The sequence below is a fragment of the Chrysochloris asiatica genome, unplaced genomic scaffold (genome assembly GCF_000296735.1).
Source record: "Chrysochloris asiatica unplaced genomic scaffold, ChrAsi1.0 scaffold00094, whole genome shotgun sequence".
Lineage (NCBI taxonomy): Eukaryota > Metazoa > Chordata > Mammalia > Afrosoricida > Chrysochloridae > Chrysochloris > Chrysochloris asiatica.
Genome location: NW_006408612.1, coordinates 5,401,809 through 5,425,676, shown reverse-complemented (window position 1 = coordinate 5,425,676; position 23,868 = coordinate 5,401,809). Strand labels below are relative to the sequence as shown.

Genomic DNA, 23,868 nt, shown 5'->3' with positions numbered 1-23,868 from the left:
AACTTCATTTTGAACTCTTCCACCTTTCAAAGTAAAGCTATTGTTAGCAGCCCCTCCTTTTTTTTTTGAATTGTATTTTTCTTTGGTGGTAGTTGAATGAAGTATGTGTACTTACTTGGTCGTATGTAAATAAATAGGAGCTCTGGTAGCGTGGTGGTTACGAATCGGGCTGCGAACGGCAAGGTCAGCAGTTCGAAACTACCAGCTGCTCCACAGGAGAAAGATGAGGCTTTCTGCTCCCGTAAAGATTTACAGCCTCGGAAACCCTGTGCAGGGTCTATGGGTCGGAACCGACTCGACGGCACTTAACAACAACAACATGTAAATAAATAAGTATAAGTTTGCCAATGTATCATTTCAACTAGAATTCGCCTTACCGTCACACTGAACCTTTCTCTTTTCTTCTTTTCAGAGTTGGAGGGTGAGAGAAAATGAATTCCTTTTCTGATTTACCTGCAGAGAACTTCAGCATAGCAGTCAATACATCGCAGATTTTCAATGCCACTAATAGCCCACCTTCAATGTCAATAACACGGCTTTTTCCAGCCTTGCTAGAATGCTTTGGCATAGTCCTTTGCGGCTACATAGCAGGAAGGGCAAATGTCATCACATCAACACAGGCCAAAGGACTAGGAAATTTTGTCTCCAGATTTGCACTTCCAGCTTTACTATTCAAAAACATGGTCGTACTTAATTTTTCCAATGTGGATTGGTCTTTCCTATATAGTATCTTGATTGCCAAAGCTTCTGTGTTTTTCATTGTATGTGTTTTAACTTTATTGGTTGCCAGTCCTGATAGTCGATTTAGCAAAGCTGGACTTTTCCCTATTTTTGCTACACAAAGTAATGACTTTGCATTGGGATATCCTATAGGTAAGTTATTTTTCACTTTTTATTTTTCAAGTTCTTAGACCTTTTAAGTGTTTTAGAATGTAACAATTTAAGCTTTTAATTAAGATTTGGTTAGTGACTTATTCATTCTGTTTTGTATCTAAGAAGTCTTTCATCATTTTTTTTCTTAAATATGTCTAATTTGGAATGAATTCTATTTTTTATGAATGTCAGAGTTCGAAAATCCTAAAATAATCATATGCTAATAAATTATTAATAGTTTATTTAAAAGAATAGCATTCTTTATGAGAAGAATAGCTTCCTTTTTCTTTTCAATAATCACATAGGAAAGAAGTTTAATTTTCAGAAGGGATCAGATTCTGATTTTAATTGAAAAAAAAAAAACCAAAAACATTCAGTTTCCCCTGCTGTTCAAAAGCAGAGCACTACTATGAAACCTTCCATAAGCCAAAATGGCAAAAAGTGAAGAACCTATTACCATAAATTTATACAGGAAAATGTTTTGAGTATTCCCAAATTATTCCTAAAATACCTAAAATACAAAACTACAAAATACAAAACACAAAACCTAAAATACCACTAACATAGAGTGTCCACCACTCCAGAAGCTTGATGCAGAGATGCTGTGTGTAGTTCCCAGGGAAGACACTTGGCGGCGCCACTCACACTCGCTGCTCAGGGCGCTGCTGCCTCTTTAAAGGCTCACTGCAGAACAAACGCGCTAGTTTCACTTTTACCTTTTTTTGTAACAGCGAAAATCCTCTTCGGATTTCTTTCGGTTGACGAAAACAGGTACTAATATAAGTTTTTCATAAAAGCAGAGTGGCGTAAATCGACCTTTTGAAAAGCAGGGTTTACTTGTATGTCTAAAGAGCCGTGGTAGCGTAGTGGTTACGAGCTACGCTGGTAACCACAACATCAGCAGTTCGAATCTACCAGTTACTTCGCAGAAGACAGATGAGGCTTTCTGCTCCTGTAAAGCCTTAACAGCCTCAGAAACCCTATAAAAGGTCACTATGAGTGGTCAAACCGCTCTATGGCACACAGCCACCACCACCTGTGTTTGTATTACAAAAACCAAACCCATTGCTTTTGAGTTGCTTTAAATTAATAGTGACGCAAGTGTTTCAGAGCAGAAATGCACGCTATAGGTTTTTCAGAGGCAGCAATCTTACAGAAGCAAATTACCAGGCCTCACAGCAAACCTTTCAGTAGCCAAGAATAAACTATTAGCACCACCCAAGGACCGTATATAAAAATAATCATTATTGGTGGGACCTCGAAAATTGTAGCCCTTAGGCACCCTTCAAGCCTCCCTTTGGCTAGAGATAAGCTTTCAGCCAAGAAATGTTGTTGTTACATACCGTGGAGTCGGTTCCGACTCATAATAACCCTGCACAGAGTTTCTGAGGCTGTAAATCTTTACCGGAGCAGAAACCCTCATCTTTCGCCCGCGGAATGGCTGGCTGTTTCGAACTGCTGACCTTGAGGTTAGCAGTCTGATTCGTAACCACTACGCTACCAGAGCCAAGAAATAGATAGGCTTAAAAAGCGTAGTGGTTACGAATCGGGCTGCGAACTTCACGGTAAGCAGTTCGAAACTACCAGCTGTTCCGCAGGAGAAAGATGAGGCTTTCTGCTCCCGTAAAGATTTACAGCGCCCCCCAAACCCTGTATAGGGTCGCTATGAGTCGGAACCGAATCCACGGCACATAACAACAAAAGGTGAACAGTAACACCAGGGAGGAACATACTCGTGGAACATCAACCGTACAAGGTTAACTAAAAACTTAGCTCAAAGACGGGAAGATCCAGGAAAGGACAAATAAATACAAGGAACATAGGGAAGAAATCAGAAGATTGCTGTTACATTGTAGGGATTGCAGTCAATATTAGGAAAAAGAATGGGTATTAATTGTTGAATGGAAAACTAATTTGCTCTGTAAACTTTCACCCAGACCACAATAAAAAGTTCAAAATAAAATAAAAATAGTCATTAAATGTTAAGAGGGAAAGTTCATGAGTGACTTTTCACCTTCTCTATTTTTCATACTGATGTGGCACTATAGAAAAAGCACTCAACAACAAGGTCAGTGTGAACGGCAAGGTCGGCGGTTCAAACTCACCAGCCACTCCTCGGAAACCCTATACCTTATGTGTGTATATATAAAATCCAAAGAACCAAACCCAATGTTACTGAGTTAATTCTGACTCAGAGCCTGACCCTATAGGACAGATTATAGCTGTCCTATGTCACTATGGGTCGGAACCGACTCGACGGCACTTAACAACAACAACAAGGGTTCCCAAGGTTGTCGGTTTTACAGAAGCCGATTGCTCCATCTCCTGAAGCTGAACTAGGAGTGCTTGTTAAGACAGGGGGCTCAGTGAAGGCCTCTCCCTAAATCTTCTGAGCAGAGACTTGATTGGAACTTAATGACACGTGCAATTGAAATAAACCTGTAAATTTCAATGTTTTTATCATGTAGTTTTAACCCCTTGTCTTATCTTCCTAACTAATTCTACCACTGGCATAAAAAGGACTTTCGTTGTTAAGTGCCATTAAACCGTTTCCAACTCATAGCGGTCCCTGTATAGGGTTTCCAAGGAGCGGCTGGTGGGTTTGAATTGCCGACTTTGTGGCTAGCAGTCCAGTGCTTATCCTATAGCACCACACTAGGGGTCTAAAAACATTCTAAGGGGTTATAATTTTCATCTTTCATCTCCATTGGCCCTCCTACATCTTGCCTACCAGAAATAAAGCTACACCTAAGAAATGATACAATTGTGAGGAAAGTAGGAGAGTTCAAAAATCGAACCTACCAATAGTCCAGAGTTAGATATGTGTTCATTTAAGGCTACTGGATTTTAACATAAAGGACAAACCAAGCATTTAAATAAAGACTGGAGAAATAAAAGAGCAAGGAGTTAATGTGTTTACGTATCTCTTCCGGAGCATTAATACTGGAAATTTGTCAGGGTGTTTATTCTATAAGGACTTTAGATGTGACTCAACACCATAGTGTTAAATATTTAATAAACATTGTGGTACTTGATTTAGACACAAACTATGAATATATAGTTTCATGCTACATTGATTAGTAAATCTATAAATTGAACTAACATTTGTAACTTTGTAGTTTGTGGAACACTTTCTCAGATACTTACCTTATTGAAATAAGGCAGATATTCTCATTTTCAAATAAGGAGACAGGCTTATAGAAATTTCATTATCTTATCCTGGGTCACATAACTAACAGGTGACAGAGAAAGGGATCCAAACCTCGGTCTTCTGGTTCCAAATCCTGGGCATTGTCTATGCCACATAGTTATATAACGTGCCCGCTTATTTAATCTTGAGGAGAGAGATTTTTTTTCCTTCCACATTATGTTTAAAATATTCCATAAAATGAGTAACAGCGGAGAAACCCTACTAGATTAGTTAATCCATTTTCATAATTAAATAGAAGCTTCAAATAAAATATCTAGCCAGCCATTCTCGTCACTGCTTTTCTTATGTCTCATAGTCACTCAGTGAATCTGCTCAAATCATGTTACCAGCAGTGTGCTAGCCCAGTTTCCATAAGGATTGTGTTTCTAGATTTTGAGTTGTAATTATTTTTATATATTTATTTATTTATTTATTAACTACAAATAACAGAAAAGTTCTTGAAACGCTGGGTTGTAGATAGTAACGTTACCAAAAACCAAGCATGTAGGCAAAAGTGCGTCCTCATCTTCCTGCAGGTTGGCAGGCATGAGACGAAAGTTTAAGGTCCCGGCATCTGCTCCCTGATGGGGTCATCCATAATTGCTGCCCATGCACATCAGCCTCCTGGCCTGGACAGTGGACCGACACGACTGTTTCTAGAGCGGACATCCTTCCTTTCTGTTTGTTTCATGGACTCTCCCAAGAATGCCCACTCTCTTATTCATAAATGAGCAGACTGATTTTGTTCCACAACATCCATCCAACTTCCAGGTGACTCAGGCAATTCTGACAAAGAAGAGACAGAAAGGTTAATGAATAAAGAACACAATCCTGCTTCTTTCATCACCATACTATTCTAATTATAGCAGTTTTTGAAATTACATTAAAATGTCCTCATGTGATAGAAAACCATGGTGCCTGCCTTATTGCAGATTAAAAAAGGAACGCACTGTTTCTTAGAACAATTCTTTTCGAAGATACTTTAAGAAATCTAAGTGTGAGAAGAAACTAGGAATCTACCAAGATGAAATGTTGATTTCAGCAAATCAGAATGGTTCCCTGCCTCTGTCATTAAAAGATATTAATAGGGCATAGTTAAGTCCTATAATTTATTCTTCAAACAATGCTGATAGCGTAAGTACCCTGACTAATCATAATTATGCTCTAGTGCTTACCTGTAAACAGAAAGGAAATGAAGCATTTAACTCTATGCCATTAAGTAATAGAATGATCTTGTCTGGGTCTTTGTGTTCTTAACTAGGAATTGAAGCCCTGCAGGAATCAAAATAGGAGCCACAGTGGGTGGTTAATTTTGTCTGTTAGTTCTTCAAAGCTATATAATAACTCCTCATAGTGGGGTTTCCCCCCTACCCTCCAGAACCGTATTTATAAGCATTAATTAATTAAAACTTAATCTTTGATATAATGATTATAAATTTCATTTTCATTAATATAGGTCACTGCTCATATTTAAGATCTGAAAAGCCATCTTCAAATTGGTAACAAAAGGAAAACCTTGCCAGCTTATAAATAAAGTTGTAATGTCTAAGTACTTATTAAGCTGAGTGGCAAAAATTGACTAACATTCTTGTGCTGAACTCTATTCTTATAATAATTTAATAAGTATACTATCCCAATTATTGCTCTGTCCACTAGACTAGAGGTTTTCTAGTCTTTGTATACCTGTTCACCAGACTTAAAATATCCTATTTCTTCTTGTGTGCCACTGAGTCTATAGAGTTTCATAGGCAGGTGGGTTTGAACTTCCGACCTTGTGGTTAGCAGTCCTATAGCGCCATACCAGGGCTCACCAGTGATGTCATTTTTAAATATTCAGAACATGTAGAAAAAACATTTTAATGTAGATGTAAAGATAAATGGATTAACTGATAGCAATTAACTATGAAGTGCTATGTGCTAAAAAAAATACGCGGCCATTTTTACTGTAGCTGACAGACTTTAACATTCATTGATGTGTTATATGCTCAGCACTGTGCTGGGAACTGTGAGTTAGAAAATGGTGTCTTCAAGGAATTTAGCGTGTATTGAAGCCACACTCATGGGAGACAAAGTGTCGTGGTCTTTCAGAGACTGGGAGCTCAATGATGTAGATTGGAGACAAGCTTCAAAGAGGAGGTACGGTTTGGATAAGATAGGAGAGGTTTCAAGAAGTCAGGGGAGATGGCATGCTCCGCATGTACTATTGGTCATAGTGAATTCTGTGTCTGTCTGGTGTGACCGATGACATGTTATACAGGCTTGGCTTCAAGTGGGGAGCTAGAGGGCCGTGAGTTTATGTTAATGGGGGAAGAACAGCTCAGAAAATAAGGAGGAAGACAAGGGTTGCATAGCATCACCTAAAGGATGTAATCAATGTCACTGAGTTGTCCGTGTAGAAACTATATTGGATTGATGTATGTTTTGCTGTGTTATAATATGTATGTTTTACTGTGTATAATATGTATGTTTTGCTGTGTATTATATATATGTTTTGCTTTGTATAATATATATGTATAGGGTTTTTGAGGCTGTAAATCTTTACGGGAGCAGAAAGCCTCATCTTTCTCCCATGGAACAGTTGGTAGTTTCGAACTGCTGACCTTAAGGTTAGCAGTGGGACTCATAACCGCTACACTATCAGAGCTCCGTATTTTTACTAGTTTTTTATTGTTAAGTGCCATTTAATTGGTTCCGACCCATTAGTGACACTGTATAGGGTTTCCAAGGAGCAGCTGGTGAGCCTAAACTGTCAACCTTGCAGTTCAAATGGCTTCTGTAGTCTTGCGCATTAATCCACAGCACCACACCTGGTACTAGTTTGTTGTTGTTAAGTACTGTGGAGTCAGTTCCGACTCAGTGACCCTGCACAGGGTGTCCAAGGCTGTAAATCTTTATGGGAACAGAAAGCCTCATCTTTCTCCCACAGAGCTGCTGGTATTTTTAAGCTGCGAACCTTGAGGTTAGCAGCCCCATTCGTAACCACTACGCTACCAGAGCTCCTTAGGTACTAGTTGTTGTTGTCAAGTGCCATCGAGTCGATTCTGACCCATAGCGACCCTGTACAGGGTTTCCAAGGAGTAGCTGGTGAGCTTGAACCGCCAACCTTGCAGTTCAAACGGCTTTGCAGTCTGGTGCGTTAACCCACAGCGCCACACCAGGACTACTAGGTACTAGTAGTGGTAGTTAATATTCAGGAGGAGAAAATATAAGAGACCTTGCAAAAGTAGAAAGAACATATTGGTAATTGGCTAGCATTCAACTTTTAAAACAATCTGAAGTATATAATGTGTGGTGATTAAATGCTAGTATGCAGAGTCCTGGAGTGGCACTGTGGAATAAGCACTAGACCACAAGGTCAGTTTGAACCTCCAGGTCCCCCATCCACTCCTCAGAAACCCTATACAGGATCTCTATGAGTCAAAACTGATTCAATGGCACTTAACAACAATAACAACACCGTGGAGGAAAGTAAATTTCTGAAAAGGGGTATTAATTTAAGGGGCTTCCTTTCATTCCTTAGATCTCAGAACTGTAGTTGTATGTTATCAAAGGAAACAACTTCACCACTTGGGAAAATGCTTGTATTCAGTCTGAAAGCACAAGGTTTTTTCAACATATATGTATATATAGACGCACACACACACACATATATATAGCTCTATCTGTATCTATCTATCTATCTATCTATCTATCTATCTATATATATATATATACATACATATATATATTAAAGTGTGTGATAGGCAATGATGAAGATAGTCTTCCTAATCAGAAGAAGTATAGCTATCTAGAAATAGTTATCAAAAATTGTTTTTTATTGAAAATATGAAACCTTATAAACATTTGAAAGAGAACCACTACAGTGGCTGTTATTAAAGATAGACTATCTAATTTGGAAACCAGTAGAAAGAGTTTGTGAAATTTTACATATCAAAGATTTTTGTTTAACCACTGCTTTATTTGGGGGACAGTATAGACTTGTGGGTGTGCTTAGCCGAACAAAAAGGGATTGAATCTTATAAAACAGATTTTTGCTAATGAGAACAGGGTGCGCTTATAAGTTATGTAATCTAGTTATGTAACTTTTAACAGGACATATGCATGACATGAGCTGAATTTACTTATGCTGAGCAAGTAAACCAATATATTTTCCCTACCTAGTGTTACTTTATCTTAATGTAAGCTGAGAAACCTAATCTTCTACATTGTTCACATGACCACCTCTCTCCTTGTTTCTTTTATCTTTATTCACAACTTCAAACCAATTATAAATCTGCCTTTATATGTATTAAGTGGGATAATTTCAGGATCCACTGCCAAAAATGTGCCTGGAAACCACGTTGTTTATTCCAGAGTTGTTTCAGTTGCCCTGACTAACCCCAGACAAGGCCACAAACCTGTTGTGTGCACCTGGAAACTGCTGATGTCTGATACTTACCTCCTACTCCTCCATGGAGCTGTATCTTATATAGTGGTTAGGTTCTGAAATCATTATGTATAATCAAACCCTGAAAAAAAACCTTCAATAAATCTAACTTAGGCAGAATTTTTTCTAGCATTGTTGTTCTTTAATGAATAAGTGAAGTAATGTGTTAGCATCAGGAACCATATTATATATATATTGGAGCCCTGGTGTGGTGCTATAGGATAAGCACTGGACCACACAGTCAGTTTGAACCACTAAGTCGGCAGTTCAAACTCACCAGCCTCTCCTTGGAAACCTTGTACAGGTGATCATGAGTTGGAACTGACTTGACAGCACTTAACAACAACAATAATGTATATATGAATAAGAGTCTTTTTTTTTCTGGATTGTATAGTTGGATTTATAATAGTTAAATGTACAGTGATGTAACTCTACTGTACTTCTCTCCTAAACATATCTTAGGACCACCAACCCAACCCTACTTCTTTGCATTTCCCTAGTGTTTCCTGAAGGCATTCATTCCGCTCAAGTGGAGGCTGCTCATTTTCTCATAGCCTGCATGCCACAAGAGCAATGTGCTGTGGCATCCTCTAGCTACTTTATACCACTTAGAGGCCACTGCCCGTGTGCCGCCTGACTAAACCACTGCTCTTCATTGCTGTCATCTGCTGACCTCATTCGTTGAAGACTTTAGTATCTATCTACCACACTGCCATCTTCTCTACCTCGTGTGCCATTATCTTGTTTGACTTCAGCATGCAGTTGAATTACCCATAAAATACTCTGACCTCATCACCTCCAGTGGCATTTTCTTCTACTCTGCTTTAGCCACCGATTCCCATGGCTATATCCTGGACCAAGTCATTGGTGAAATATTAAAGTTGATAGTTCACTATCTGACATACTATAAACTCCTAAACTTCCACAGTTAATTCTTGAGCTTCATAAAGGCCTCTGACCCCTCTGCTTCCTATAGGTCTGTCCTATCTAGGACTTGGACTTCATCTTTTGAAGTGAAGTCAATAATCTCATCTCCTTTTTCCCCATGCCCTTCTGTCTCACCGTAGCCTGGAAAATCCCCAACCCAGAATTCACAGTAGGCCCTTCTACTTGAGTCTTCAGGGTCATCTTTTCTACCAGCTTCTCCCCATCAGCAGGTAAACCTGCCCAAGGCTGCCTTCTCTAAAGCAGTGCTTCTCTGGCTCCATGTCTCCCTTTCAAGCTTCCCAAGTTTGAGGCTCCCTCCTGCCCTGTAGAGGCACACTAAAGGAGTTCCATGTTTGTTTGTCCTGTTCCTTGCCTCTTAATCTCTCAAATCCTCTGTTGTCTGACTTCTGCCTTACCACTCGAATGAATCTGCTCTCTCCAACAGTACTGAAACCACCTTGTTGCTGTTCCTACTGAAATGTTTCATTTAACTAACTAGAACTTTACTTTGAATTGCTTATTTTTTAAGTGCTACAACTATGCCCCCCTTTTCTGAGACTGGTCTTAGCCCTAGATAGCGAAAATGAGCGCGGTTTCATGAAAAGTTAATTTTAAGTGTATCATTTTATGTGCTAAATGGCATTCAATATGGTATGTTTCTCTTCCTTTTCAGTTTTATTACTAAAATTTATTTTTCCAAAAATAGGCTGTGATTATTTGGTACTCTTGAGATTAATGTACACGCTACTAAAATCAAGCACACAAAACATCTGTTCAGACCTCTCTACCTTTGTGCTCCGCATCTACTGATTCACTGCGGGGGCAGGGAGGAAGCAGTGAAGTGATCAAAGCAATTCCTCAAAGCCTAACAGGGAAGGCAGACTGCTAGTGACATAGCATTTCCATTGCATGAGGTCTGATAATGATTTAAAGTATATGGGAGGATGTTTATATGCAAATACAATCATTTTATATTTATATAAAAGACTTGAGCTTCAAGATTTGGGTGGGGGATGGGAGTGGGTTCTTGGAACCCATCCCCCATGGATACTGAGGGACAATTGTATATCTATCTTTTTATATATTTAAAAACTAAATTCTAATTATTGTTTTCCAGTTGAAGCTTTATATCAAACGACATACCCAGAATATCTCCAGTACATTTATTTGGTGGCACCAATCTCTCTTATGATGTTAAACCCTATAGGGTTTATCTTCTGTGAGATCCAGAAGTGGAAGGACACTCAAAATGCTTCTCAAAACAAAGTGAAAATTGTGGGACTTGGACTCCTGCGTGTATTACAGAATCCGATAGTATTTATGGTCTTCATTGGAATTGCCTTCAACTTTATTCTTGATCAAAAGGTGCCGGTATACATGGAAAATTTTCTTGATGGACTTGCAAATTCTTTTTCTGGATCAGCCCTATTTTATCTTGGTGTTACAATGGTAGGAAAAATTAAGAAACTGAAGAAGTCAGCATTTGTTGTACTAATTCTTCTCATCACCGCTAAACTGTAAGTTTTGCTTATTTAACATGGGGATTGTACTGAAGGTCTAATTTAGTCAATTCTTTGGGGGGTGTCTGCAACTGTTTACTGCTTTGCCAAAAACCAAACCAGTTGCTGATGAGTTGATTTCAACTCCTAGCGACCCTCTAGGAAAGAGTAGAACTGCCCCATAGGATTCCCAAAGCCGCCATCTTTACGGGAGCAAACTACCACATCCTTCTCCTGAGAAGCAGCTGGTGAGCTTGCACTGCCAACATTTTGGTTATAAGCTGAGTTCTTAATCACTGTACCACCAGCACTCCCTCCCTTGTATGTTGCTGTTAAGTACTACTGAGTTGATTCTAACTCATAACAATGCTATCTATGTAGGGTTTCCAAGGAGCCACTGCTAGGTTTAAACTGCCAACCTTGTGGTTAGCTGTCCAGTGCATTCCCTCTCTCTCATAGTCTGATAATAATCCTTCCTATGGAGTCCTGGTATGGCACTGTAAGCACTAGACTGCTAAATGCAAGATCAGTGATTCAAGCCCACCAGCCACTCCTCAGAAACTCTTTACAGGTCAATATGAGTTAGAAGTGACTCACTGGCACTTAACAACAGCAGCAATGAGGTAGTTATGACGTAGAGGAAAACATAATGTTGGTATGTTGTGAAAAGACAGTTCTTCATTCCACATAGATTATTCCATCTTATTACTTTTAGAGAATAAAGAATCTTGGTTTCCCTCCAGCTTTTACATTATTTTGCTTAATATCTCTTGACAATTCAGTTTGATCATATTTTTAAAAGCGTTTTATTAAATCCCTAAAGTCAAAAGCACCTTAGTCATAATGGGGACAATAATTTTGAATGCAAAATTTTAATTTCATGAATTTGTAAAAACTATTCTATGATTCTAAGTTTGATTGAACTTTTTCAGTGGAGGTAACTAAAAATGAATGTCATCAATCATCTGCTCCTAGCCTGACCAATAAAAAGATGACATCAGCTTCTTGTTATTGTGTGCCGTTGAGTCAGTTCCGACTCAGAGACCCTCTATAGGGTAGCCGAGGAGTGGTTGGTAGGTTTGAACCACGGATCTTAAAGCTCAAACTGACCTTGCAGCCTGCAGCACCACACCAGGTCTCTCAGCTTCTTAGTTAATAGCTTTTCCACTTAACTTGGCTCATTAGCAATGGAGTTACACTTTATGGCACAAGTGACATGATTTTACTATAAAGATTCTCCCAAAGCACATGAACATGACTATTATTGAATGTAGCATGAATGTAGTGTAAAGTGATATATTATCTATATTTTCAAAATAATAAAAGTGAGTACACTTTCTGAAAGTTATTTAAACCCAAAATCCATGGTCATTGAGCTGATTTCCAACTCATGGCAACTCCATATAAATTATTTAAGATGGTTTTACAATCCTGGAGAGAAAGTATTAGTATTATTTGTTGTCACAGTAATAAATATAGTTCTAATAATAGCAACATACAGTCCTGGTGTGGCGTTGCAAGATAAAACACTGGACTGTAAGGTCAGTTGAACCGCAATGTCAGCAGTTCAAACCCATGAGCCACTCCTAGGAAACCCTAGACAGGGACTCTATGAGTCAGAACCAACTCAATGGCACTTAGCAACAATACCAAAAGTAAATACATATTCTGAATTTTATTGAAACTCAATCCCCATTGCCATTGAGTTGATTCCAGCTCATGGCAACTCCATATAAATTATTTAAGATGGTTATACACTCCTGGAAAAAAAGTATTAGTATTGATTGTTGTCACAGTAATAAATATCTTTCTAAAAATAACTGTATGGAATCCTGGTGTGGCTGTAAGGATAAGCACTGAACCACAAGGTCCATGCTTCAAACTCACCAGCTACTCCTCGGAAACCCTATACAGAGTCGCTATGAGTCGGAATTGACTCAACGTCACTTAACAGCAAAAATAATAACATACTATCAAAACTGACTTATAAGTAAACTGTAAATGTTCTTATTTTTTAATCTTTTATTTCTAGATCGGTATTCCTTATTATATCTTTGGTTGTTGCGGTTAAGTGCCATTGAGTTGATTCCAACTCATAGTGACCTTATATAAGGTTTCCGAGGAGCCACTGGTGAGTTTGAAGCGCCAACCTGGAAGTTAGCAGTCCAGTGCTTATCCTACAGCGCCACAGCAGAAATCCATTAGATCTGATTTCTCTTTCTTTTCTTTTAAAGTTAAAAAAATAACAACAAATGCACTTAACATGAAATCTTGACTCCATCTCAGAGCATCTCTTGAAGTGTTGCCATAAAAATGTTCTCAATGTTAGTCTTGATTTTCTCTAAGGCAACTGATAAATAAGCCTCATTCGCTCAGCTATTGCTGATATGCTTTTTGTATGGAAACTTGAAGGTTTTATTTAACAACTGATACTTCTCCAGGACCTGATCTCACTAATATTTTGCTCCACCTCAGTTGTTTCAGTTCCTTTGTTCAACCTTTTGTCTTTAAAAAAGATGAAGGGCTAATTATAAGAGACACTTATTTTTCTATTGGTTTTTAGAATCTTATTGAGCAGCATTATTATCATTAACTGAACCATTGAAACCTGTAATCATAATAAAAATCAGCATTTTTTTTTCAAAAAAGAGTTTAGTAATTTTCTTGAAAAAGTTCTTATTCAAGTTGTCAACCTTTTTTTCTTTTATATTTTAACATTTCAATGGACCAATAAAGGAAGCAAGAGACAGCAGCTATAATTGCAACTTTTACCAATTTTTTTGCAAGAAAATTATTTGTAGGGGAAAAAAACACCGTACTTTTTTCCCCCTTAGCCCTTGATATTTTAAGAATTTAAAAAAAAATGGTTCTAAGATGAATTATTGATGCTTTTCAACAAAATGTCTACAAGTAGGCAGACAGATAGTATGTGTATACACATAACTGTACCTGCTGGGTAGAGACAGGAATAGCCTAGCGACCACTTGACTAGTAACAGAGGCTACTACCTGTGGACCATCACACACTGATCTGTCAAGTGAATGATGCATTTCTTGTTTCTTCAGCCTGGTGTTGCCACTTTTGTGCAGAGAAATGGTGGAACTCTTGGACAAGGGCCACAGTGCAGTAAACCATACGAGTTTATCAAATTATGCCTTTTTGTACGGTGTCTTTCCTGTGGCACCAGGGGTGGCGATCTTCGCAACACAGTTCAACATGGAAGTGGAGATTGTATGTATACATTGCTTTTGAAGTTTTGTCATTGATGTGGTTGGTTTAAAAATTCATTTTAAAAATGCAGAAATCGGTATTCTTTTCATGAAAATGTACTATCTACGAATTGCCTCATTATAAATAAGGAACCATCGTGTAACATACACATGGAGTAATTGAATCGGAAACCCTGTACAGGGTCGCTATGGGTCGGAACCGACTCGACGGCACTTAACAACAACAACAACAACAATTGAATCGGGGGGGTTTTATTCAGCCATTATTTTTTCACTAATCTTTTTTAGTTTCAAGTATTTTAGTGCTGTATTTATAGTCCAACCTTTAAGTTATTTATAGAAGGTTAACTTTTGAAATTTTGAGGGGAAAATATCGATTTCATTCATTGATAATGTCCAGATGCAAAATACTACTTAATCAACTGTAATAATTAGCTAAAATCAATTAATACCAAATTAGTAGCAAGATCTATATGTATTGTACATGTTATCTACAGCATTAAAGTTTTTGAAATGTAACACGAGACAACAAAATTGTTTAGTAAGGGTCTGTATCAAAATTTAATCTGTAAGATGTTTCAATGGTAATTATTTTCTTTTAAAATTGCTCTTATAGCCCTGTATTTTATGAGACAATATGGAAATAAACTATTCATAATTTTTCATAGATTATTGCTATGATTTACCTTTCAGAATCTAGAAGATAACCACAGCAGTGGAATTTTTTCCTACTATTTGATTTGTGCAAATATAAAATTCAGCATATGATTAGTAGAGAAGCCAAGGAAACTTAACTATGTTTCTTTTAAGGAATCTCAAAAAGGGGAAATATGATATTGGATAATATCTTAGATTCTATAATGTCTTTTTAAGGAGCTCTGGTAACGTAGTGGTTACGAGTCGGGCTGCCAACCTCAAGGTCAGCAGTTCAAAACTACCAGTGGTGGTTTCTGTGGGAAAAAGATGAGGCGTTCTGCTCTGGTAAAGATTTACAGCTTCAGAAACCCTGTGCAGGGTCACTACGAGTCGGAACTGACTCTACGGTACTTAACAACAGCAACATAATGTCTTTTTACTGAATTTTGCTTTCACAAGGGGGCTTCAAAAAGTTCATGGAAAATTTCCATTATCTTTCAAATCCATTTTTCCATGAACCTTTTGAAACTCACTCATATTTTAATTGCTTTAGTGTACTTGGCTATTTAGAGTTTAAGGTAATTATTTGAATATGATTGTAATTATTTTCCCAATTTGACATAATTTTTACAGATAACCTCAGGGATGGTAATAAGCACATTTGTGTCTGCTCCAATCATGTATGTTTCTGCCTGGTTACTGACCTTTCCCACTATGGACCCAAAGCCATTGGCATACGCTATCCAGAATGTTAGTTTTGATATAAGTATTATCAGCCTTGTCTCTTTGGTAAGTAAGTTTCAGTATAAAAATGTAATTAAAAAAATTTTTTTAATTTAGCTCATTTTTAAACCTAGTTTCTTATGTAATAGAGAAAGCTAAAGCTTGTTTATAAAATGTAGTATCCATCTTCTTACTAGCTAAATTTTCTCCTTCCAGTTGGGATTTAGAATTGTTAGTGAGTGAGGCATGGGATTTAGCCAGACTTAGATTTGGCTCTTGGCCCTCCTACAAGTAGCTGCATCTCTGTGAAGTCACCTTTGACTTGCTAAGCTTCCATTTACTCCATTATAAAATGGAGATAATATTTTTATATATCTTCAAGAGTTGTTTTATAGATTAAATGAGGTAATATAGTGAAAAATATTCTGTGAACGGTGAACCACTATACAAATGCTAGCTGTTGTGGAGCCATGGGGTTGGAACAGATTTTTGAGATCAAGTCGAACTCATGTTAGTGAAATTTTAGGCTACTTCTCAAACTAGATATGTTTTGTTTTTGTTGTGTACTGTTAAGTTGGTTCAAGTCAGTTCCAACTTATAGTGACCCTGTATAGCGTTTCCAGCTAATGGGTTTGAACTGTCAACCTTGTAGTTAATAGTCCAGTGCTTATCCTACAGCACCACATCAGGATATATAGTTGTTATTGCTGTCAAGTCAATTCCTACCCATAGCAACCCTGGATAGGGTTTCTGAGGAGCAACTGGTGAGCTTGAACAGCCTACCTTGCAGTTCAAATGGCTTTGCAGTCTGGCACATTAACCCACAGTGCCACACCAGGACTCCAGGATATAGTTAGGATAAATTAAATGATAAACTCTGACTTCTGGAAGATGGTATAGATCAAGTTGTATGTTAAGTTAAAACTACTATGGTTGACAAAGAAATTTTTTACTATTAAAACAAATGGGAGTAAATATGTACATTAGCAACAAGTAAATGAATGATTAATGTAATTTTTAAAGAAGTTTCACTTCTGTGACATATTCTTAAAATCTATGTGCATTGATAAGAGTTTGGGAAGAGGAACGATATGAATTTTGGTTGGCAATGTGGGGAGAAAAAGAAGACTTATCAACCAGCACACTTAACTTGGCTGCTATATAGGTGGAATTGAATCCCAATCTTTTTAAATATGAGGACTGCAAGAGGATTCATCTTCAAGTGGATGATGGTATTTGTTGTTTGAAATACCTGAAACTTTGATACTTAATTGGCCAATATGGCACAAATAGAAAAGGAAAAACTTAGAATAGTACATTGTAACTGCATCTCTCATGAAAGCACCTTTGCTAAATACTTGACTATGAACCTGTGTCCCAGTCCAGCCACTGAAGATAGAGTATGAACACAGTCAAGGCATTAAGTCATAAAAGACCCTGTAATCTTTCAACAATTAATTTACTATGAGATTTCTCCATGCCTTTTCATTTACTTTGGATATAGTAATTGACTTTAACATCCTTCTTTTTGGAATTACGTTAAAGTAAATGAAACATTAGAATTGCCTTTTTAATCAGAATAAAGAGGATTCTTTAAAGAGGTAAATTAATGGATTATCTGGTCAATAATTATGAAAGTTAAGAAAACTAAATAACTTTTGAACTTTTTGTTTTTAAGATCTGGTCTCTGGCTGTTCTTCTTTTGAGTAAGAAGTATAAACAACTTCCTCATATGCTCACAACTAATTTACTCATTGCTCAGGTTAGTAAACATATAGATATTTAGAGCTACATTTTTCTCATAGATTATTCTATTATCAAGAGAAAATTACTTTGCTGGATTTTTCTAGTTATAAAATCAAGTAATATCAAATACAATCAATAAAAACTTAATCACAATTAAATTATGCTTAATATTTTAAATATTAAAATAGGTGCTGAATTATCTAAAGTTGAGGCTTGCTTATCATGATAACTTTGTATTTCTTATAGAAGTAATTGAATCATTAAACTGAACTCTCACAAGTCTATTTTTCTAGCTAAATTTGATATGTTTCAAATTATAATTGAAAGAAATTTAGCATTTTCTATGTAAACCATTACTAAACGTAAGGTTATTATTTAGAATATAGTGATTATCTGTTTTAATAGAATATATACATATGGTTAAAGGGTGTTTTTCATCATAGTTAAATTTTCTGTATAATCAGTATACAATTTCAAATGATGAGTTATATTTGCTATGAATACAACATGAGCGCAACTGACTTCATAGTTATTTTTCTGGGGTAGTATTGAATAGTAGGTTTTTTGTGACTAACAAATTTTTTAATAATTTTTTCTTTAGTCTATTGTCTGTGCTGGAATGATGATATGGAATTTTGTTAAAGAAAAAAATTTTGTTGGACAAATTCTGGTGTTTGTTGTGTTGTATAGCTCCCTCTATAGCACGTACCTGTGGACAGGTAAGTTGGATAATGAGTGGATATTAAAATCTGTTCCCCTCTCCTCATTCACTAGAAGCCCTCAGCATCTAGTGATATATATATGTGAAGTCTAGTCAGGACAAAAGGTACCCTGGCAGTATAGTGAGTAAGCATTCAGTGCTAACCAAACAGTTAGCAGTGGGAATCCACCTAACAGCTCTGCAGGACAAAGACCTGGCAATCCGCTTCCATAGGGACTGTTGTTGGGAAGTGCTGTCCGTAGGTTCCGACCCCTAGCAACCCTGTGTAGGATCTCTGAGGAGCAGCTGGTGAGCTTGGACTGCCGACCTTGCAGTTTAAATGGCTTTGCAGACTGGTGTATTAACCCACAGTGCTATACCAGTTCACTTTCTGTAAGGATTACAGCCTAGAAAACCCTATGGGGCAGTTCTGCTCTGTCACATGGGGTCACTATGGGGATCCCCAACAACAAAACAATTCAGTATAAAGGCACTCAGTCAGTTACACCCGCCAAGGCAGGCGCTCTGCAGAGCTTAATTCTGTTTCCTGGGCTCATGGCTTTTGGCTCCAGGCCACTGTTAGCATAGCTCTGTTTCCTGGGCTCAGTAGCTGCCTGGGCCCAGGGCTTTCGGCTCCAGGCCACTGTTAGCATAGCTCCTCCTAGGAAACTCCAGTTGGTAGGCATTGGAGGCAGGCAGAGAAAGGAGGGATGGACTGAGATGTGTCCCAGAGTCTAACTGAACTGAGTGAAAAGGTCTGGCTCTACCTTAAGTAAATTACTTAACTTTTGGGGCCTCAGTTTCTTCATCTGTAACACTTACTTTTAGCGTCTTATTGAGTTATTTTGAGAATTAAATGAAACGTGGGTATTTATGCATGGTATGTGGTTGTTGTTGTTGTTGTTAAGTGCTGTCGAGTCGATTCCAACCCATAGCAACCCTTTATAGGGTTTCCAAGGAGCAGCTGGTGAGCTTGGACTGCTGACCTTGCAGTTCAAATGACTTTGCAGTCTGATGCATTAGCCCACTGTGCCACACAAGGACAAAACATTACTAAATAGAGGAAAAAGAGGGAATCAGAGAACAAGAGAAGTAGGAGAATACAAGGGAATGGAACTAAGGAAGTAGCCAGTGAAAAAGACTGTTTCTCATTTTAACTAGCTCCAGAGAGGGTATCAAGAATGTTTCAGCACATTGGCTGTATTAAAATATAATAGTTATTTAGATGCAAGCATTCTGATCATGGAGCACTGCTAGTGCTGTAGGTTATGCTCTAGACTGCTAACCACAAGGTTGGCAGTTCAAACCCAACAGCCGTTCTATGGGAGAAAGAGAAGGCTTTCTGTTCCTGTAAGATTTATGGCCTCTGAAACCCTGTAGAGGGTCGCTATGAGTTGAAACCCACTCAACAGCACGTAACAGTAACAACAACATTCTGATCATATTGGTGAAAAATTATGTCTGTTCAGACCACAAATGTGAACTTGTGAATTGGCACAAAGAAGGAAATTGTAGCCAGTGTCAGAAGGCAAGGGTCAGGAAGTGGCTGCGGTAGACAAACCTTTGATGTCACACCTCAGGATCAAAAGCAGGGCCCATCCAACTCAACAGCCTTGTGAAGTGAGGCAGCAGTGTGGAGAAGATTCACAGGATAGAACTCTCAATGCAAAGAGGAGGCGGTTTGTGCTTTTTAAAGGCAAGTATACCTTGCATAAAAGTTGACATAAAATTTCAAGTTGGAAGAGTCTAAAGACTTTCTAGTTCCAAATATAGATGAAACAATCTGATCTCTAATACTATTAAAGCCAAATTTATAATAAGAATAAAAGAGCCACAAACAGATCAATGTGTCAAAAATCCCCAATTCTCTCAGAAATCCTCTTCAAACTTGCCAAAATATACCCAAAGAAGTTGTTCTGAATTCTTTGACCCCATGAAGGTACCCCTTTAATTGTCAGTTATTATGATGTAACACAATTTTGAATTTAAAGCTTTCATTTTAAATCATCCCGTCAACCCTTCCCAAATTTCTCTCATTTGCATACCATCCCCACGATTTTTGCCAAATCTGTCTACCACGTGTCCTTTTATCCTTTAAATTGACTTACCTTTTTTAAACATCAGTTTAGTACCCTTTCTAACTTCAATTTAACCGTATATTAGCAAAGTTCCAGGTTTTTTCTGCAAGTTACATTTTTTTTTCCAATACACATTAAAGTAAATGCGATAACTAGTCAAAAAATGTTCACCTGTGTCACCTACAGTCTCCACATTTCAGCAAACACCTGTCTAGTTTAAATTCCTTATCTTGCAAATTGGGAAACTAGACCCCAAAATTTATGTGATTTGCTTTGATGGCATTGTGAGTGAGCGATCAAAGGCTGGATTCGGACTGTTAGTGTATGTTAGTGTATGGTTCACTTCACGAAGCAGGAATGGTGAACATTAGATTTCCGAGCAGTGTCCTTTGCTACTGTAACAGAACTAGAACACTCATGTGATTGGCTGCTTGTTGCCTCGGCACATTGCAAACCTAAAACCAGAGTATGCAAACTCCTTTAGGGAGAAAGAGTTGGTAGCATAGTATTTCCTGAACTTATGTGGATCCCCGCATAAAGAGAAGAATTAAAGAAACAAAAACAAAAACACTCAAGGATGTCAATGTAAAAAGAGTTGGTAGCATAGTATTTCCTGAATTTATGTGGATCCCCGCATAAAGAGAAGAATTAAAGAAACAAAAACAAAAACACTCAAGGATGTCAATGTAAAAAGACTTCAATTATTTTTTAGCAGTGTTTCTTAATCTTCAGTCCAGGTGCGAACTCCTTACATACAGCTAATGCTTAACTGTAAAACCAAAACCAATTCACAGATTAAATTAAAACAGAGCTACAAAGCCAGGAATTCTAATTTGCAACATTAATTGACATGGCAAATGATCTTATTTTGCTACTCTTGAAATGTATAATGAAATTGCTCCTCTGGCAGTTTCTTTCTCATTTGGTTTGCCTTGCGTCCACGTTCAGGGCTGTGAGTTGGTTCTCTCACTGCTATGCAGTCTTCAGACTCCTACGGAACCGCCATTGGAATTGTATGTGCGGTACTTCACTCGGCCCAGACTTAGTACAAACACAAATGTAAACCCTGAAATCATGAGAGGGTACTTTGTACAAGGTGTTGTTGTTGTTAAAGTGCCATCAAGTCAGTTCCAACTCATAACGACCCTGTATAAGGTTTCCCAGTAGTGGCGGGTGAGTTTGAACCACTGACCTTGCAGTTCAAACTGACCTTGAAGTCGAGTGCTTTATCCTACAGCGCCACACCAGGACTTCAGTTATAAGGTGGTGGTGGTGGTGGTGGTTATGTGCCGTGGAGTCGGAACCGACTCATAGCGACTCTGTACAGGGTTTCCGAGGCTGTAAATCTTTACGGGAGCAGAAAGCCTCAACTTTCTCCCATGGAACAGCTGGTAGTTTCGAACTGCTGACCTTAAAGTTATTGTTGTTAAGTGCCTTCGAGTCAATTCCGACCCATAGCGATCCTGTATAGTGTTTCCAAGGAGAAGCTGGTGAGCTTGAACTAATGACCTTGCAGTTCAAATGGCTTTTCAGTCTGAAGCATTAGCCCACAGCGCCACACCAGGGTATCCCAATATCATTGGAAATAAACCAAAAGGACTAAAGATTTCTCACAGAAAAGATCCAGATCCTAAAGACTGTGTTTTAGAAAGCCCAGGAGTCCACGGACCTGAGTTCCAGACATGCTGGTGGATTTGAAGAATCACCTCCTGAATGTCAGAAAGCTGGGTTTCTGCTCCTGCTCTGCCCTCCACTGCTGGTGGTCTGGGAACTTCTGTGCTCAGATTACAAAATGAAGTAGTTCATTTAATTTAAAACAGTGGTCTCTTCCAACTCCAGAGGTCTAAGCTTCTATAGCTTCACTGATGCAGACTGGATTCCAACTAACTCATAACGCCCTGTTGTTGTTGTTGTTGTTGTTATGTGCCGTGGAGTCGATTCCGACTCATAGCGACCCTGTACAGGGTTTCCAAGGCTGTAAATCTTTACGGGAGCAGAAAGCCTCATCTTTCTCCCGCGAAACAGCTGGTAGCTTCGAACTGCTGACTTTGTGGTTCGCAGCCCGATTCGTAACCACTACGCTACCAGAGCTCCTGTAACGTACTGTACGACAAAGGAAAACTGTCCCAAAGGGTTTTCAAAGTAGATTGCATATCTTTCTCCCCTGGAGCAGCTGGTGAGCTTGAACCACTGGCTTTTCAGTTAACAACTAAGCACATAACCACTCTACCACCAGGGCTCCTTTTATGTCTGCATTGTTGTCGTGTGAAGTGCCATTGAGTCAGTTCTGACCCATAGCGACCCTGTATAGGGTTTCCGAGGAGTGACTGGGGAGCTTAAACTGCTGACCTTGCAGTTCAAACGGCTTTGCAGTCTGGAGCATTAACCCACAGCGCCACACCAGGACTCCATAGATTTAGTAAATAAACATGTTGCCTGAATAAGTAAGTAGATATGAGAACAGTTTAGGAACTTTAAAACATGTATGTTTATATTAAGTTTGTAATGTGCTTATGTTAAGTACCATCATTAAGGCTGGGGGAGTCAGGGGCAGGGGATGTTTTCCAGTAATGTACCCTGCCTTGTGTGTAAAAACTACCTATCCTGTTTGGTAGTATCCGAGTAGGTGTTTTTATTTTTAGAATTATTTTGTACCTACTTTAAAATTTTTTTAAAGTATATTTAGTTAGATTTCAAGCACATAAGTCAAAAGAATAACATAATTTCAGCTTTTGAAAAAACACTAACAGGAAGATTTGAGTAAAAAAAATATAGGTGGGAAGCATGAATGATTTTGAACTAAGGAAACTTGCTTCAAAATATTGAGGTCAGCATATATGTCAATTCTAGAGCAAAAACTAACTACTACTGAATGAGCTAGGTTGGGGGAAAAAAGTTCCTTGAAGTCAAATAGAAATCAAGAGTAGTGATCTGTCTTTTAATCTCCACTTCTTGTTCTTAGGCCTTCTAGCAATTTCTTTGTTTCTTTTGAAAAAGCGAGAGATGGTACAAATTCCCGTTGGAATCATCATCATATCAGGCTGGGGGTAAGTTGGTAGCTTTCAGTTTGTTTGCATGTTTCCACATGCACAGTTCCTACTCATGCCCTCTCTTTCTTGCTCCCCAATCCTTTGTTGTTACAGAATTCCTGCCCTCCTTGTGGGTGTGCTTTTGATAACTGGAAAGCACAATGGAGATAGCATTGACTCAGCCTTCTTTTATGGAAAAGAGCAGGTGGGTAGAGGTTACTGGCAGTGCTGCTCTTGAAACTGTCTCCTTTTAGCTTGTTAATTTGCTTTACTATGTTTACATGAAAATTACTTTTGAAAATCTATCTCAAATTGTTGTATATCATGCTGGTAATCCTATGTCACTTTGTTAAGACACACAGCAAAATGTGATTAGAATTTTGCATGTCTTAAGTCCATTTTTATGGAGTCCTGGTGGGGCACTGTGGGTTAATGTGCCCAACTGTGTGAACTGCAAGGTTGGCAGTTTAAGTTCACCAGCTGCTCCTAGGAAACCCTATACAGGGTTGTTATGGGTCGGAGCCGACTTGATGACCTTAACAACAACAACTAAGTCCATTTATAGCTGAGGATTCCCATGACTTAGAGACCCTTACTGAGTCTCTTCCAAACATACTTGTGAATTATTGTTTCACTGGAGGAAACAGTTCGAATTTAAAGTCATTTCATAAGTTATTAGTAGTAGCCTTATCATGAATCTAAATTTCAGAACAAAAGTATGGGAAAACGAATGCTTAAAAACCTATGCGAGGATAGTGATCCTGCTTGGTCACCTTAGAGCAGGTGGTGGGCCGGCAACGTCTGGCGCATG

At 38.2% G+C, this 23,868-nt stretch overlaps 1 protein-coding gene across 1 annotated transcript in view; it reads left to right on the top strand.

The window, feature by feature from the left end:
* The first annotated feature begins 412 nt into the window (after positions 1 to 412).
* GPR155 (G protein-coupled receptor 155) overlaps positions 413 to 23,868 on the top strand; it is a 42,276-nt gene continuing 18,820 nt past the window's right edge. The window contains exons 1-8 of the mRNA XM_006866655.1: positions 413 to 873; positions 10,534 to 10,933; positions 13,981 to 14,146; positions 15,415 to 15,570; positions 17,183 to 17,266; positions 17,852 to 17,969; positions 22,991 to 23,075; positions 23,172 to 23,262. Coding sequence (XP_006866717.1) covers positions 432 to 873; positions 10,534 to 10,933; positions 13,981 to 14,146; positions 15,415 to 15,570; positions 17,183 to 17,266; positions 17,852 to 17,969; positions 22,991 to 23,075; positions 23,172 to 23,262 — 1,542 coding nt within the window. The 5' untranslated portion in view covers positions 413 to 431. The remainder of the gene's footprint in view (positions 874 to 10,533; positions 10,934 to 13,980; positions 14,147 to 15,414; positions 15,571 to 17,182; positions 17,267 to 17,851; positions 17,970 to 22,990; positions 23,076 to 23,171; positions 23,263 to 23,868) is intronic.